Source organism: Bufo bufo, chromosome 3 (assembly GCF_905171765.1).
Source record: "Bufo bufo chromosome 3, aBufBuf1.1, whole genome shotgun sequence".
Classification (NCBI taxonomy): domain Eukaryota; kingdom Metazoa; phylum Chordata; class Amphibia; order Anura; family Bufonidae; genus Bufo; species Bufo bufo.
Genome location: NC_053391.1, coordinates 668411589 through 668427143, shown reverse-complemented (window position 1 = coordinate 668427143; position 15555 = coordinate 668411589). Strand labels below are relative to the sequence as shown.

General features: G+C 42.6%; 1 protein-coding gene across 5 annotated transcripts in view; it reads left to right on the top strand.

Moving 5' to 3' along the window:
• FAT3 (FAT atypical cadherin 3) overlaps positions 1 to 15555 on the top strand; it is a 588664-nt gene that overhangs the window by 440694 nt on the left and 132415 nt on the right. For all 5 annotated transcript variants that reach the window (XM_040426352.1, XM_040426353.1, XM_040426354.1 and 2 more), the window contains one exon: positions 12693 to 12832. In XM_040426352.1, the coding sequence (XP_040282286.1) occupies positions 12693 to 12832 (140 nt within the window). The remainder of the gene's footprint in view (positions 1 to 12692; positions 12833 to 15555) is intronic.

Below are 15555 nucleotides of genomic sequence, written 5' to 3'. Positions count from 1 at the left end.
GAAATTTATTAGCAAATATATATAAAAACGAGATGAGGAATTACAATTGCCATGGTCAACATAATAGAGTGTTTTTGGATTTTTTTTCTTTTTTATATGCAGCATATATTTTGTATATCATCTCCCATGGCCACACATAGCCAAAAGTTCTGTGGGCAACTCTAAGGTAACTTTTTATTTTTCGAGTGCCAAAATAATTTGAAAAATGAATACTTTTCCAGCAGGCTGTACCTTAATCTTTTGCGTTTCATCTCTGGCTACGCCATTTAAATTTTTCTGCTTATTTTATTTTTCTCTTCTAATTAACAGAACAAAGTATTCTCTTTGAAAAATGCTATACTCTCCCAAGGCTTTCAATTAAAGACTTTTCCTTGAAACTCCATTCTTCAAACGATTTTACAGTGAATTTTTTTGCATCATTTCCCAAGCAAATCAATTAAAACCTTAATTGGAAGATGCCATGTCTTCTTAGCATAAAATGTAAAAAAAAAAGTAACATTTTCTCACCACCATTTCAGGCTACCTTGGTATCTCTACCTCCAAAATTAAACGTCAAGGACAATTATGTGCTTGCTAGAAATTATAAAAGTATTGAACATGGCGCTTGTTCCACAGGTGAAAGAAAACATCACACAGGGTCTATTCAAATCAATGAGTTGCCCATGTAATGCAGCACAGGATAGGTCCTCCAGAGCGAGAGAATCTCTATAACTAAAGACAAGCAAATCAATTCTAAAATAATCAAATTTGATATGAATTTCCCAAAGACTTTGGTTTTCAAATGAATCCAAATTTTTGGGGATTCGTCCCGTACTAATCTCACAAAATGGCAGACGCTACTTTACAGATTAAAGCAGGAGAAGAAGGCATCTTCCACCAAAAAGGTGGAATGATAGAGCAAGACTGTTTATTGAAAATTGTGACAAAGCACTGATAAGTTACAAATAATAATTTTGAGGTTGCTTTCTGTTCACGGTGGAGCCCGGTTCTTGAGATAGGAATTGGTGCCAGAGGTGGGACCCGTATAATTCGAAAATTTATGGCATATCCTATCAATGTACCTTAAATATCCCACATGGGACAACCACTTTAAAGATGTGTATACCTTACCTTAGCTTGAGTTTGATTAAAGATTGCAATTTTGCATGAAACAAAGTCAAAACAACATTGTGACAGACTGCAATTCACAGCACAACCACTAGGTAGCCCTATATTATCACATATGACAGAGATCTTGTGACAGAATATCGCAAACTCATGTTTCATAAAAAAGCTGATTATCTTGATATACAGTATGTTGAGCCAAAAGTAAAGGTAAATAAGGATTTCTGTATTGGTGGGTGATTCTCTCTTTTAGATAAACATGTCCCAAAAGAACCTTTTGAATCAATTGCATAGCTACCTCAACCATACTCTAGACATATGTGGACTCACCCCTGTCCCCAACATTGGTGTTCAGAGGCCAAATGAACAGACAGTACTGGATATTATGGAATTTATGCCCCATATCAATGATCTTTACTCAGAGTTGAAGCTGGGCATTCCTGACCTGTGGGAAAATATTAGTTCACTGCCCTAGCTCTGTATCTAAATAGCTGAGCAACAAAAAAGTGGTTTGTTGGCACCCAGCCCCAGGGGCACTTGTCTTACTAGACCGCTGCCATCTCAGCTACACCTCAACATTTTTAAAGATGTTTTCCAGGACTAGAAAAACATGGATTCTATCTTTCAAAAACAGTACCTCTTCTGTCCATGGGTTGTGGGTGGTATTTCAGCTGGTCTGTACTGAAGTCAATGGGGCAGAGCTACAATACCGCCAAAACCTGTTGATAGGGGTGGTGCTGTATTTGGGAGAAAGCAGACATGTTTTTCTATGTCTGGACAACTTCTGTAAGGTGGCCATACACATTAGATGAAGCCAAACCTGACAATTCTGCAGGACAGGCCAACCACCTAATATGTATTGAAATGTCCAGATCCTCCCCTAATCGCAGAAGGAAAAGAAGGATCTCACGTGTTGGATTTCAACATGGCCAATTCTGTGTTCCTATAGGAATTAAGCAACTGCCAGAGACATCATGGAGGTGGTTTTCTCCCCTTTACCATTAAGAACACATGCACACTTGGCCGAGTGGACAGGGTGTTGGGAGGAATTACTGTAGGATGAACATTTCGGTTGACAGCTAAGTTGTATGGCCATCATTAGCTAATCCCAGCCTCCTTTATCATTAGGGGCAGAGTGGGAATTTAAATTGGCCCTGAAAAAAAAACTAAAAGTGGCCCCATGTTGTAGGCGGTCCAAATTGACAGGAGGCCAACACAAGTAGGCTTGGCATCAAATACCATATTTTGGTTCAAAATACAGCCCCAGCAAATCAAAATTCCTCAGTGGAACACAGTACACTGCTCCAGCAGCATCAAAAAGCCACAGTGCAGCAGAAAATAATGTCCAAGCTGCACAAAATACCTCCTCAGAAGTTGCCCCTCTGTGGTGCATTCTGTCCTCCTACTCCACTTGCCTCAGGATGGTGCCAGGTACATAAATACTTGACACCCCCATCGTTAGTTAACTCTGGGAGTGACAGATCTTTACTTACCTGGCTGACGGCCATGAGGAGAGCCCACCGGGAAATTTCCCTGTAGAGTCTATAGTCAATCCACCCCTGTTTGTCATATTATGTAAAAGCTGACAACCCATTTGACTATTATTAGAACTCTCACCTTGGTTGTCACTAAACTTTCCAAAGTATGCAGTAATACATTCTGTACGTAGACAGAGAAGAGTATGACAACGCACAGAGAAGCTGTAGAGGCAGCCATATTGGTTGTCCTCCAGCTGTCCCCGGAAATGGTTGAAAAGAATTTTTACCAACTTGACAGATGAGCACCAATCTTCTATTTTCATAAGAATAAAACTTCGGCTGTCAGATGCTGTTATTCATAGATGGCTGGTGAAACCGGTAATACTCTATGGGAGATCAGTGTCTTGGAAAGGCTTAATCTTTATAAATCTTTAATCCAATATTGCTTGTAGGTTTTAGAATTCCAGAAACTGCTTAGTCTTTCCATTCTCTTCCAGGACACGTAAGGTGATGGAGGTTACAGTATTCAATGTCAAGGTGATGCACTCTATGGTGTATGTAAAGCCATCTATTATAATGCACCTTCTGTAATGATTGTATATCTAAGTATATTTATTAAGGTTTGGTATATAGAAATGATCTTACATACCATTCCAAAGTGGTTGCTATGGGGTCCCTCACCCCATAAATCAAGTTACCTCACCATTTTTCTCTATTAGTATTTTGTACTTACACAAGACTTCCTCTCTACAGAGACCATCATATTAGACTCCCAAAAGTCATAGGTAGGTCGATCAGCAAGAACCAGGATGTGGTATTGACAGGAACCAGTGCCGGGACCACAACAATTTTTTCTAGATGGAGCCCACTATCCTCTTGGCACGATTAAAGAATTCGATCTATGTCGGACACAATCTGCACCCAGTAAATGACAAGTTCAATGCTGAACTTTTACTCTAACTTAACTTAAAACTTGCTTTCATATTTTTAGCTCAGTGTCCTTCTCCGGTGGGATAAGTGTTGCACCTGTTCACACAAGATCCCAGAAGCCATTAGCTATTAGAACACCATAAAATTCCATGTGCTCTCCACAAAGCCCATATGTCGCTTTCCTCAGAGCAGCCAAGAAGCAATTATGATTAAAGGGCTAAAGTTTGAAGAACTCCATAAAGTTTACAACTGGTAAAGCAAGTGTTCTTGTCTTCTTCTGCACCCGTAACGAGGATCACGTCAGAAGGTTTTAATGCATTCAGCAGAATGAAATATAATTATTTTATGAGCTTAATCTGCATAATTTTGATTAGATCTGTGTTTTCTTTTCCTTCTTTTGTTCTTGTCTAATTATTATTTAACCCCTTAAGGACTCAGCCCTATTTCACCTTAAGGACTTGGCCATTTTTTGCAAATCTGACCAGTGTCACTTTAAGTGCTGATGACTTTAAAACGCTTTGACTTATCCAGGCCGTTCTGAGATTGTTTTTTCGTCACATATTGTACTTCATGACACTACTAAAATTGGGTCAAAAAAGTTAATTTTTTTGCATAAAAAAATACCATATTTACCAAAAATTTTGAAAAATTTGCAAATTTCAAAGTTTCAGTTTCTCTACTTCTGTAATACATAGTAATACCCCCAAAAATTTTGATGACTTTACATTCCCCATATGTCTACTTCATGTTTGTAGCATTTTGGGATTGATATTTTATTTTTTGGGGATGTTATAAGGCTTAGAAGTTTAGAAGCAAATCTTGAAATTTTTCAGAAATTTACAAAAACCAAATTTTTAGGGACCACTACAGGTCTGAAGTCACTTTGCGAGGCTTACATAATAGAAACCGCCCAAAAATGACCCCATTCTATAAACTACACCCCTCAAGGTATTCAAAACTGATTTTACAAGTTTTGTTAACCCTTTAGGTGTTGCACAAGAGTTATTGGCAAATGGGGATGAAATTTGAGAATTTCATTTTTTTGCCTAATTTTCCATTTTAACCCATTTTTTCCACTAACAAAGCAAGGGTTAACAGCCAAACAAGACTGTATCTTTATTGCCCTGACTCTGCCGTTTACAGAAACACCCCATATGTGGCCGTAAACTACTGTACGGCCACACAGCGGGGCGTAGAGTGAAAGGTGCGCCGTATGGTTTTTGGAAGCCAGATTTTGCTGGACTGTTTTTTTGACACCATGTCCCATTTGAAGCCCCCCTGATGCACCCCTAGAGTAGAAACTCCATAAAAGTGACCCCATCTAAGAAACTACACCCCTCAAGGTATTCAAAACAGATTTTACAAACTTTGTTAACCCTTTAGGTGTTGCACAAGATTTAATGGAAAATAGAGATACAATTTCAAAATTTCACTTTTTTGGCAGATTTTCCATTTTAATATTTTTTTTCCAGTAACAAAGCAAGGGTTAACAGCCAAACAAAACTCATTATTTATGGACCTGATTCTGTAGTTTACAGAAACACCCCATATGTGGTCGTAAACCGCATTACGGGCACACGGCAGGGCGCAGAAGGAAAGGAATGCCATACGGTTTTTGGAAGGCAGGTTTTGCTGGACTGGTTTTTTTGACACCATGTCCCATTTGAAGCCCCCCTGATGCACCCCTAGAGTAGAAACTCCAAAAAAGTGACCCCATTTTAGAAAGTACGGAATAAGGTGGCAGCTTTGTTGGTACTAGTTTAGGGTACATATGATTTTTGGTTGCTCTATATTACACTTTTTGTGCGGCAAGGTAACAAGAAATAGCTTTTTTGGCACGTTTTTTTTTTTTTTGTTATTTACAACATTCATCTGACAGGTTAGATCATGTGGTAATTTTATAGAGCAGGTTGTCACGGACGCGGTGATACCTAATATGTATACCTTTTTTTTATTTATGTAAGTTTTATACAATAACTTCATTTTTAAAACCAAAAAAAGTTTTAGTGTCTCCATAGTCTAAGAGCCATAGTTTTTTCAGTTTTTGGGCGATTATCTTGAGTAGGGTCTCATTTTTTGCGGGATGAGATGACGGTTTAATTGGCACTATTTTGGGGTGCATATGACTTTTTGATCGCTTGTTATTACACTTTTTGTGACGTAAGATGACAAAAAATTGCTTTTTTTACACCGTTTTTATTTTTTATTTTTTACGGTGGTCACCTGAGGGGTTAGATCATGTGATATTCTTATAGAGCCGGTCGATACGGACGCGGCGATACCTAATATGTATACTTTATTTTTATTTATGTAAGTTTTACACAATGATTTAATTTTTGAAACAAATAAAATCATGTTTTAGTGTTTCTTTAGTCTGAGAGCCATAGTTTTTTCAGTTTTTGGGCGATTATCTTGGGTAAGGTATGATTTTTGCGGGATGAGATGACGGTTTGATTGGTACTATTTTGGCGTACATGTGACTTTTTTGATCACTTTTATTACCTTTTTTGGGAAGTAAGGTGGGCAAAATTTCAATTTTCTCATAGTTTTTATTTTTTTATTTTTATGGTGTTCACCGTGCGGGGAAAGTAACATGACCGTTTTATAGATCAGGTCGTTACGGACGCGGCGATACCTAATATGTGTAGTGTATTTTATTTTTTTTTATTTTTATTCAGTGATGAATGTTTTTTTTTTTATCTTAACTTTTTTCACTTTTTTTAACTTTTTTTTTGACCCAGACCCACTTGGTTCTGGAAGATCCAGTGGGTCTGATGTCTGTATAATACAGTACAGTACAATATATATTGTTCTATACTGTATTTTACTTACACTGAACAGATCTATGCTTTCAGCATAGATCTGTTCAGCACCATGGACAGCAGGACGCCTGAGCAGGCGTCCTGTTGCCATGGGAACCTTCCCCGTCTGCTCAGAACTTCGCAGACGGGGAAGGGTAAGCACAGGGCTGAGGGGGGCTCTCTGGGGGCTCTCTCCCTCTCCATCGGGGGGCTGCAAAGGCACAGCAGCCCCCCGATGGAGAGGGAGGGAGCTCCCTGACCGACGACAGTTAACTTTTTCCATACAGCGGTCCGTACGGACCGCGGTATGGAAAGGGTTAAACGGCTGACATCTTCACAGATGTCAGCCGTTTATACCAGGGTGCCAGCAATGTGCTGGCACCCTGGTATAACCACTAGAAGCCAACGATCATTCATGGGGAGGCGGGCGGGGGATCGCGATCCCGCCTGCCGCACCGCCCGCCTCCCGCACCGCCCCCACCGCATGCGACACCCCCCCCCGCACCACCCGCCGGCATAAAATCGTGCAGGGGTGCAGGGGGGGGTGAAAAATATTGATTATAGGCACTCAAAAGTTTCTGATCCCCGCGGTCAGGGACCGCGGGCATCAGAAACTGCAAAAAGCGCAGCAAACCGCAGGTCTGAATTGACCTGCGGTTTGCTGCGATCGCCGACACGGGGGGGTCACATGACCCCCCCTGGCGTTGTCACAGGATGCCGGCTGAAGGATTTCAGCCGAAATCCCGTTCCGTTTAACCCCTCGGGCGCCGGAATACTGAGTTCAAGCTAGGACGTACCGGTACGCCCTGAGTCCTTAAGGACTCGGGAAATAGGGCGTACCGATACGCCCTGCGTCCTTAAGGGGTTAAACTAGTAATTCGAGACTCGCTGAATCCAGTATTCAGGATTCGGGTTCGAATCAATCCTTGAAATTTTAGAAAACAATCTTCAGCATTCTTCTACACATTTAAGAGAGGGTGCCAAACTTTAGGATTCCCCTTTACCATTGATATCCCAAGAGGCTTCTGGCACTGGAGGGTTGAATGGCTGCCCAAGCATAAAATTAGAGTTGCCCTGCTGATCATAGAGACATTAATACACCTTGTGGTCAATTGACCATAGGTCAGTCATGGTCTCATAAGGTGGTCCTACACTTAAAGGAGTTGTCCACACCATGACTACTGATGGCCTATCCTCAGGATAGGCCTTCAGTACAGTATCTGATCAGCAGAGGTCCAACTCCCCACACCCCAAACAATCAGCTGTTTCGGGGTAGCTCCTGTGCCAGAAAAAAACAGCACATCTCTGACCACTCTCTAGTGCACAGACCTATGAAGTTCTAGTGCCAATTTCTGGCAACTAAGCTGCCCCAAAACAGCTGATCAGTGGGAGTCCAGGTTGTCTAACCTCCGCCAATCAGATATTAGTGGCCTATCCTGAATATAGGCCATTAATTGTAAAGGAGTAGACACATCCTTTAAAAATATATATATATATTTTTTAAAATAAAATCCAATAGAAAAAATTATTTTTGTCAAAAAATAGGTAACATGCAATCGTAAAAAAAATTGCCTCCGAAGGTGTACATAGCCTTTAAGGGTTATCCATGAATGACAGGACTATTGAGATGCATCCTTAAAATGAGATTGGAAATACACAGCATGTTAGTCATCTCTCTTGTATTTGTACTATTGATATTGTTTTTTTATATCATATTCACCTGCAGCAGATCTGAAGTTTTCATAGAAACTCTTTGTGCACCGATTCTACAGTCCAATATGAAATGTCAGATAAAATTTCATAAAGTAAATTTGCCCTCCTCCAGGAGGGCAAGGGGTTTCGCCCTGACCTCTTGCTGATCAGCTTTAACCTTGTAGCTCCGGTGCCAGAACTATAGCTCCATCCATTGTGTAGTGGAAGGCGCTGGTTACTGCAGTGCTCTTCACATTAAAGTGAATACTGCAGAGCTGTAGTTCCGGCACCAGAGCAACTAGAAAACAGCTGCTTGTCAGGGGTGCAGGGTGTTAGACTAGGGCCAATCAGATGTTGATGGTCTATCCTGAGGATAGGCCATCAATAGTGTTGAACAAAGCGAAGCATCCGAAGCGGAATTGAGTTAGAAGTTTAGGAAAACTTCAGTTCTAAACAAGTCCGAATTTCCTCGCGTTTCGTGGGAAAGAATCAGTATTCCTAAAATGGCGGCTGCACATGTTAGAAAGCCAAAGTAAATGTAGAGGAGACAAGTCTGGGAACACGAGATCACCCATAATGCCGTGCAGCCAGACAATCCGCAGGTAGCCATCACCCTGTGATGTCAGAGCCCTATAAAACCCTGACACCGCACGGTCACCACCATGTCCCTGCGAGCTCAGCATAAGGAGAGACGTGACAAGCGCTCATGCACTAGGGACAGTGTTGCTGCAAACTGTTAACAGAGAGTGTAGGACAATATTGGAGAGGGAGAGTGTAGGGAGAGTGTAGGGAGAGTGCAGGGAGAGTGTAGGGTGAGTGGAAGGAGAGTGCAGGGAGAGTGGAGGGAGAGTGGAGGGAGAGTGCAGGGAGAGTGCAGGGAGAGTGCAGGGAGAGTGGAGGGAGAGTGCAGGGAGAGTGCAGGGAGAGTGCAGGGAGAGTGCAGGGAGAGTGGAGGGAGAGTGCAGGGAGAGTGTAGGAGACTGCTACAGTTTATCGCCGTGTACATAACTGTGCAGTGCACCAAGAGTCATAGCTAATCCATTCTGTTAGCTGTAGAGTTACCGTGCTATTAGTATTACAGGCAGATCTAATTTATCGCCGTGTGCAGTGCACCAATATTCTGTTAGCTGTAGAGTTACATCAGTATTACAGGCCATTGTTAGTTTTAGGCAGAGTGGCCTGGGTATACCTGATCGATAGGGATTTGTGACAAATTAATTTCTTACGAATCGAATTTCTTGTCAAATTTCGGAGAAGCTGACAAATTAAAATTGTTCAAAACTTCACTTCTCTACCCATCAGCATCAAAATCCTGGACCACCCCTTTCAGTATTGCACTTCCCTGCACATTAAATACACACTGCTGTCAGCTGTGGAGCTGCTCATTCACAATAATGGCCAAACAGGAGGCCAAGGCTTGAATGTAGGGGACAATTTGTCCTCATCAAAGCCGTGATACACAATACATGGCTGCTCGCGCCGCGGCTTTCCTTCATATTTTGACAGCATTCATTAAACAAGCAGCACTTTGTGAACTTAATAGATTTTTCTCCTTTCAGGAAGCCATTGTGGCAGATTTCTTAAGATAACCTCTGAATACCGAGCATGTCCCCAGCGTACGAAGCAATTCTCTAATAGATGTTCTTCAGCCCCAGCTGAGCAGATGTTGACGGAAATAACCCAGGCATTGTGAGGTGCCGGCCTGAACTCTGTGCCATGGCTGGAAGTCGGTGTTCAGACAGTTTCTATCCTATCTATGGGACTTTGTGTAAAGCTCTAGAACATCTAATGACAAAGGTCTATGGGAGGGAAGCTCTGGATACAGACGCCCAGAATACCGCATTGCCCCGGCTTCTGTGTAGAATATGTATATACTAACAGCTCCGAGGGGTTTATTTATGAGACCGTCCTCCGACTCACACAGTTGGTGATATGAGATGTCATCTTGGTTCGGCTTCTGGAGATAGGCCTTGAGTCCTCCTCCCAAATCCCCATTGAGAAACAGTCATGGATTTGGTTTGGTGCAGAAACGCAGAGGAATCCGCACAAATTTCAGAGCCCGTGTGCAGATTCCCTCTGGTCGCTTTCACACAAATTCGTTTTCCATCCAGATGTGATGCATGTAGTGAACGGACAGCATCTGGTCTGAATCCTGACCCATTATTTTCTGTGGGTCTGTGCGCTTTTTTCATGCATCATCTCTGCGTTCAGGAAAAATCACAGCATGTTCTATGGTGTGCGTTTTTCACGCAGCTCTGGCTCCATAAAAGTGAATCGGTATTTTGTGAAAAAAAAGGTATCTGGGTGCAATGCGTTTTTCACTGATAGTTGGTAGGAGGTGATGCGTGTTATTCTTCCGTTTTTCTTCACATGCGTGAAAAACGCATGCAATCCAGATACAATCCAGACAGGACAAAACGCAAACACTGAACGCAATCGCAGAGAAAAACTGATTGAACTTGTTTGCAAAACCATCAGATCCTGACGCAACCCGTGTCACTCATGTGAAAGAGGCCTGAGGCCTCATACACATGGTAAACCGCTTGACTAGAACTCTACCATGGTGCCATATTATGGAGGCTTTAACACTGCCATATGGAGTCTCTGATTCAGTATACAGTGTGTGCCCCCACATGGTGTCTCCAGGGGTGCACCACTAATGAGGCAAGGTGAGGCACCAGGTAGGGGCAAGAGGGGGGCAGTATAGTATTTGGAAGCACAGTGGTCACAGTATGTGGCGCTGTATTACCCTGTATGTTTTGTAACTCTACATGTAATGTTTTCCAAGTATGTCTTTAACAGTAGGGCTGGATGGAAGGAGTTGGGTTAAGAAATTGGCATTGGGGGACTGGCGCGCCGTTTCAATTTTCGCCTCAGGCAGCAGAAAGGCTAGGGGCACCCCTGGGTGTCTCTGTACGCCTCCATATTACAGAACTATTGTCTTTTAGAAGCAATGCAGTCCATTCTACATAAAACCTTTGTGTACAGTAGTGCGAAGGTGCACTCTTCAGTGTACGGCATAGGCTTGTAGTTTGCTGTATTACAGTGCCGTGCAAATCAAGATTTGTATTAAAGGGGTTGTGCCAAGTATAAAAGTGATCTCCTAGCCACAGGTTAAGTTCTGACTAACTGATTGTTGGAGGTCTAACCGCTGGGGTCTCACGTTCTCGTCCTGATGGAGTCACAGGCTGGTGCCACTCCATTCATTTCCCATGGGACTCCTGGAAATAGTCGAGCGCTGTACTCGTATATCAGCACACATATTTGGCACTATCCCTTTAAGCCATGATGTTACTTTGTACATGAAGTCTAATTACCTATAGTTCAGTACTTTACAAGCTTAGAACCATGGGCACTTTGTGTTTGCCGCCATATAGTGCCTCGTTATGGCACCGCGTTACAAAGGTGTTCTCCCCTGAACACAATGCCATCCATAGTATGTCTTCTGAGGACATTTATTTTTGCATATATCCTTCACATGAAATTGGAAACATATAAGATTAAGGGTCGTGCTTCTATGGTGCCATATGGTGAATATGTACAACTTACCCTAGAACTTGTAGGAAGCCATGAGATGGCCATGTGTGAGAAGCCTAGCTTGCTATGTAACAGCTTGTAATGATATCTACTTGGAATGTGCTGTCACAGGCGCTCCATGTGCTGCCATATGGTGCAGCCCTAAAGAACTATATTTAAAGGCATTCACCTAGAAGCAATGCAATCTGTAATCTTTCATCTGATGGAATGTGAATTATTATATATATATATTTTTTTTTACATATAATCTTGATATGAAACTGGAGGCATACAAAGGTACAGTATGGGTCCATAGACTTCTTTAGGAGCAGTATCCAGCAAGACTTTTCTCAAACAGCTGCATGCACGCTTACTTATGTCATAGCAGAGAAGATATTGACAGGCTTGGGGGCTCTAAGGCAGACAATAGTGGTTATGCAGAAACCCCTCACATCAAAACTACACGATATTATAGGTATCTTTAATATGATGCTTGCTCTTAATGGCAGTCTGTCAGCAGTTTTGACCATGCTAAACTACTGATAGCACTAGGTAGAATCCAAACATACCTTTTGTGGAGCTTTTCTCATCAGGAGTGGTGTGTATATGAAGTTTCGTTCTGCCAGATTCTGTTTCTACAAGTGTCCAGGAGGGCGGGACTTCACTGTGAAGTGGTCTCTGCATTGAGCTTCTTCTTTACAACCCCTCCACTCTGCTCTGAATGACAGCTGCAGTGGTGTGGCCTCCTGGTTGGATGTTACAACTGTCACTCAGAGTAGAGGGGAGGGGCTGTAAAGCAGCTCAATGCAGAGACCACTTCACAGTGAAGCTCCTCCTCCTAAGCACTTGAAGGAGCGGAACCTGGCAAAACAGAACTTCATATTTACACTACTCCTAATGAGAAAAGTTCCATGTAAGGTATTTGTGTCTTGCACTCCCCTGCGTGCGCCTACCTAATGCTGTCCACAGTTTAGCATGGTCAAAACTGCTGACTTATTGGTTTTCCTATTGTCATGGTCACCACCCATGCAGAACAAACCTAACTGTTAGACTGCTCCATCATGAGTGAAGAGTTCCTTCAGTCCTTGGACATATTTTCACACCCTTTTATCAGGTATCATACACCTAGTAAAAATACATTTCTAATAACCATTTTTCCCTCTTCGTACAGGAGGAAACATGGACAGCACTTTTGACATCGAGAAAGGAGTGGGGACAATTGTCATTGCGAAGCCACTGGACGCCGAGCAGCGCTCAAGCTATAATATGACTGTGGAAGTCACTGATGGGACAAATATTGCCACCGCTCAGGTAAGGTCCTGACGTAATCAATGGCTAGCTTTATGTAAAGTGAATCTTCTCATCCTTAGAAACCTTCGAAGCAGTTTTATGGTTTGATATTTCTTGTCTTTGTGGATCCACTCTAAAAAAATCTAGTCACCAGTGAAAATCAGTTTATTAGAAGGGGTGACTGGTTAACTAGAAATATCTGTTCCTTAAAGGGAACCTATCACCTGGTTTGAGGCCACCAAACTACCAGAATGCTGTTACACGGCTGGGGTTTAGGGTGCCAAACCTGCCCACAACAAAACCATCTCCCCCTGCTAAATACAGTGAATGAAATTCAAACTAATCAGAAAAAGAGTCCTGGACTCTTCTCTAACATCATCGGACACATGCACCAGGTCCTTATGAAGCCTCGGAGGGTACACCTCTCTTTACTGCACATGCAGTGCACATCAGGTGCTCAGTGAAGCAAGTTATACTGTTCTCAGCCTGATCGGTACAGTGCGCATGCCCCTGATGCTGCTGGAAAAGAGTCTTGGACTCTTCTCCAGCTGCACCAGGCACATGCACATCGCACTGATACCGTACACCTCTCTTCACTTTGCATGTAGGGCACATTAAGCACGTGCCCAGTGAAGCAAGTTGTACCATTATTGGCATCATCAGTCAATTTGCATGTGCCCAATCCTGCTGGAGAAGGATCCTGGACTTTTCTCCAGCTGCATCGGGCACATGCACACTCTACTGATAAACCCGCGGATGGTACATCTCTCTTCACTTTGCATGCAGTACACTTTAGGCACATGCACGTTCTACTGTTCTCACCTTTATCAGTACAGTGCGCATGTGCCCAATGCTGCTGGTTAAGAGTCCTGGACTCTTCTCCCATTAAGTTTGAATTTCATTTTCCATCCTTTGCGCTGATGGACAGGTTTGGAACCCTAAACACCAGCTGAATAACGGCATGCTGGTGGTCTAGTAGCCCCAAACCTGGTGACACATTGTAATGGCTGACCATGGTTGCAACTGTTTGTCTACAGTTACAATAAAAAGAGCAGCAATGAAGCCCAAACTGCTGCTCTAACAAGGTTTATCCATGATGAGCACAGGGAATTGTCGGGGTGTATATGGTCTGACATTGGGTCGACATCTGCTACCACCAGCAGTCCTGAAAATCCAAGGTTCCTTTGTGCATTCTCCTACACAGTCTTACTTCCTGACCCTAAGGCCTTATGCACACGACCGTTGTTGTGTTCCGTTCCGCAAAATGGGGTTCCGTTGTTCCGTGATCCATTTCCGTTTTTTTGTTTCCATGTGTCTTCCTTTATTTTTGGAGGACCACCAGACATAAAGGAATGTAAAAAAAAGTCTAAGACAGGTTTGCCATGCAAATGATAGGAAAAAAACGGAAGCGGACGCGCGGACGCGCGGACGCGGATGACAATCTTGTGTGCCTCCGCGTTTTTTTGCGGTCCCATACACTTGAATGGGTCCGCAAACCGTTTTCTGCGAAAATAATAGGACAGGTTATATTTTTTTGACGGACTGGAACCACGGATCATGGACGCGGATGGCAAACGGTGCATTAGCCGAGTTTTCAACGGACCCATTGAAAATTAATGGGTCTGCAGAAAATCATGAAAAACGGCGCAACGGACACGGAATAAAACATTGGTCGTGTGCATGAGGCCTTACTGTGCAGGGAATTGCAAGACAAGCCCCATTCAATTGCGGTTGTGTCCCCTGCTTGAGAGGTGGCCATTAGCGTCACCGTGCAGGAAAAACACTGCGGCCTCAAAATTGCGGGGTCCAGGCAGCATGATCCTCATCAATCAGTCCCTTTCTATAGGACAGACAGAAATATAACATGTTAAATGCAATGAATTTGCTAAATTCTTTCGCACAGCAGAAGTTTTCTAGAAAACGTTGTATAAACCTGCTCACCTTCAGCTTGCTGTGAAGTCACCCGTGCTTTCGGCTTTGGTAAATCAGCCTTGCGCGCCTCTATTATTTTTAATCTGTGAAAGTGTAATGTAAAGATGAAATGCGATAATACACTGACAAGTGAATCATATAATCCTTTACAGCGTGCCATTGAAATACAAACACATGCTGTCTTCAAACAGAGACCGCATGTTCGGTATACTCAGTACTTGCTAAAGAAATAGATTGAGCTGGTTTTAGAGTATTTAAAGGCATTTTCTGGTTTCAGAAACTAATCTCATCTTTTAGTCAGAGAGAAAAATGACTGCAAAGGGCATTTCCCACTCTGGAGGACTTGGCATGTTTGTGCATTACTTGGACAACCCATTAATTTAAATTGAAACAGTGTAATTCCTCATTGAGCCAGTGGTGGTGCTGCAGGTAAATTGTACACTTGCTGCCAGGTTCCACTGCAAATTATAACTACTTACTGTGGTTCCCAATATACCGATAAGTTCTTTACATTTGGGAGGATGTATGAAAAACTGATATCCGAAACTCTGTAGATCTTGGTTAGCTTGGATCCATAACCTTAATCCCAGTGATAACAGATCTTGTGTTGGCTTCCTCCAAAATGATCTACTACCATTAAAAAAATGGCTATTTAGAGGCCTATGCTCTATAGCTGGGTTTGGACCACCCTCCAAAGAGATAAGAAGCCCACCAACCATTCTACTGAATGTGAGAGATACCTACAGATCTCCACGTCAACATGGAAATCCACCCTTTGTCATCCGCGTGTCCTCTGCTACTAAGCATCCTAA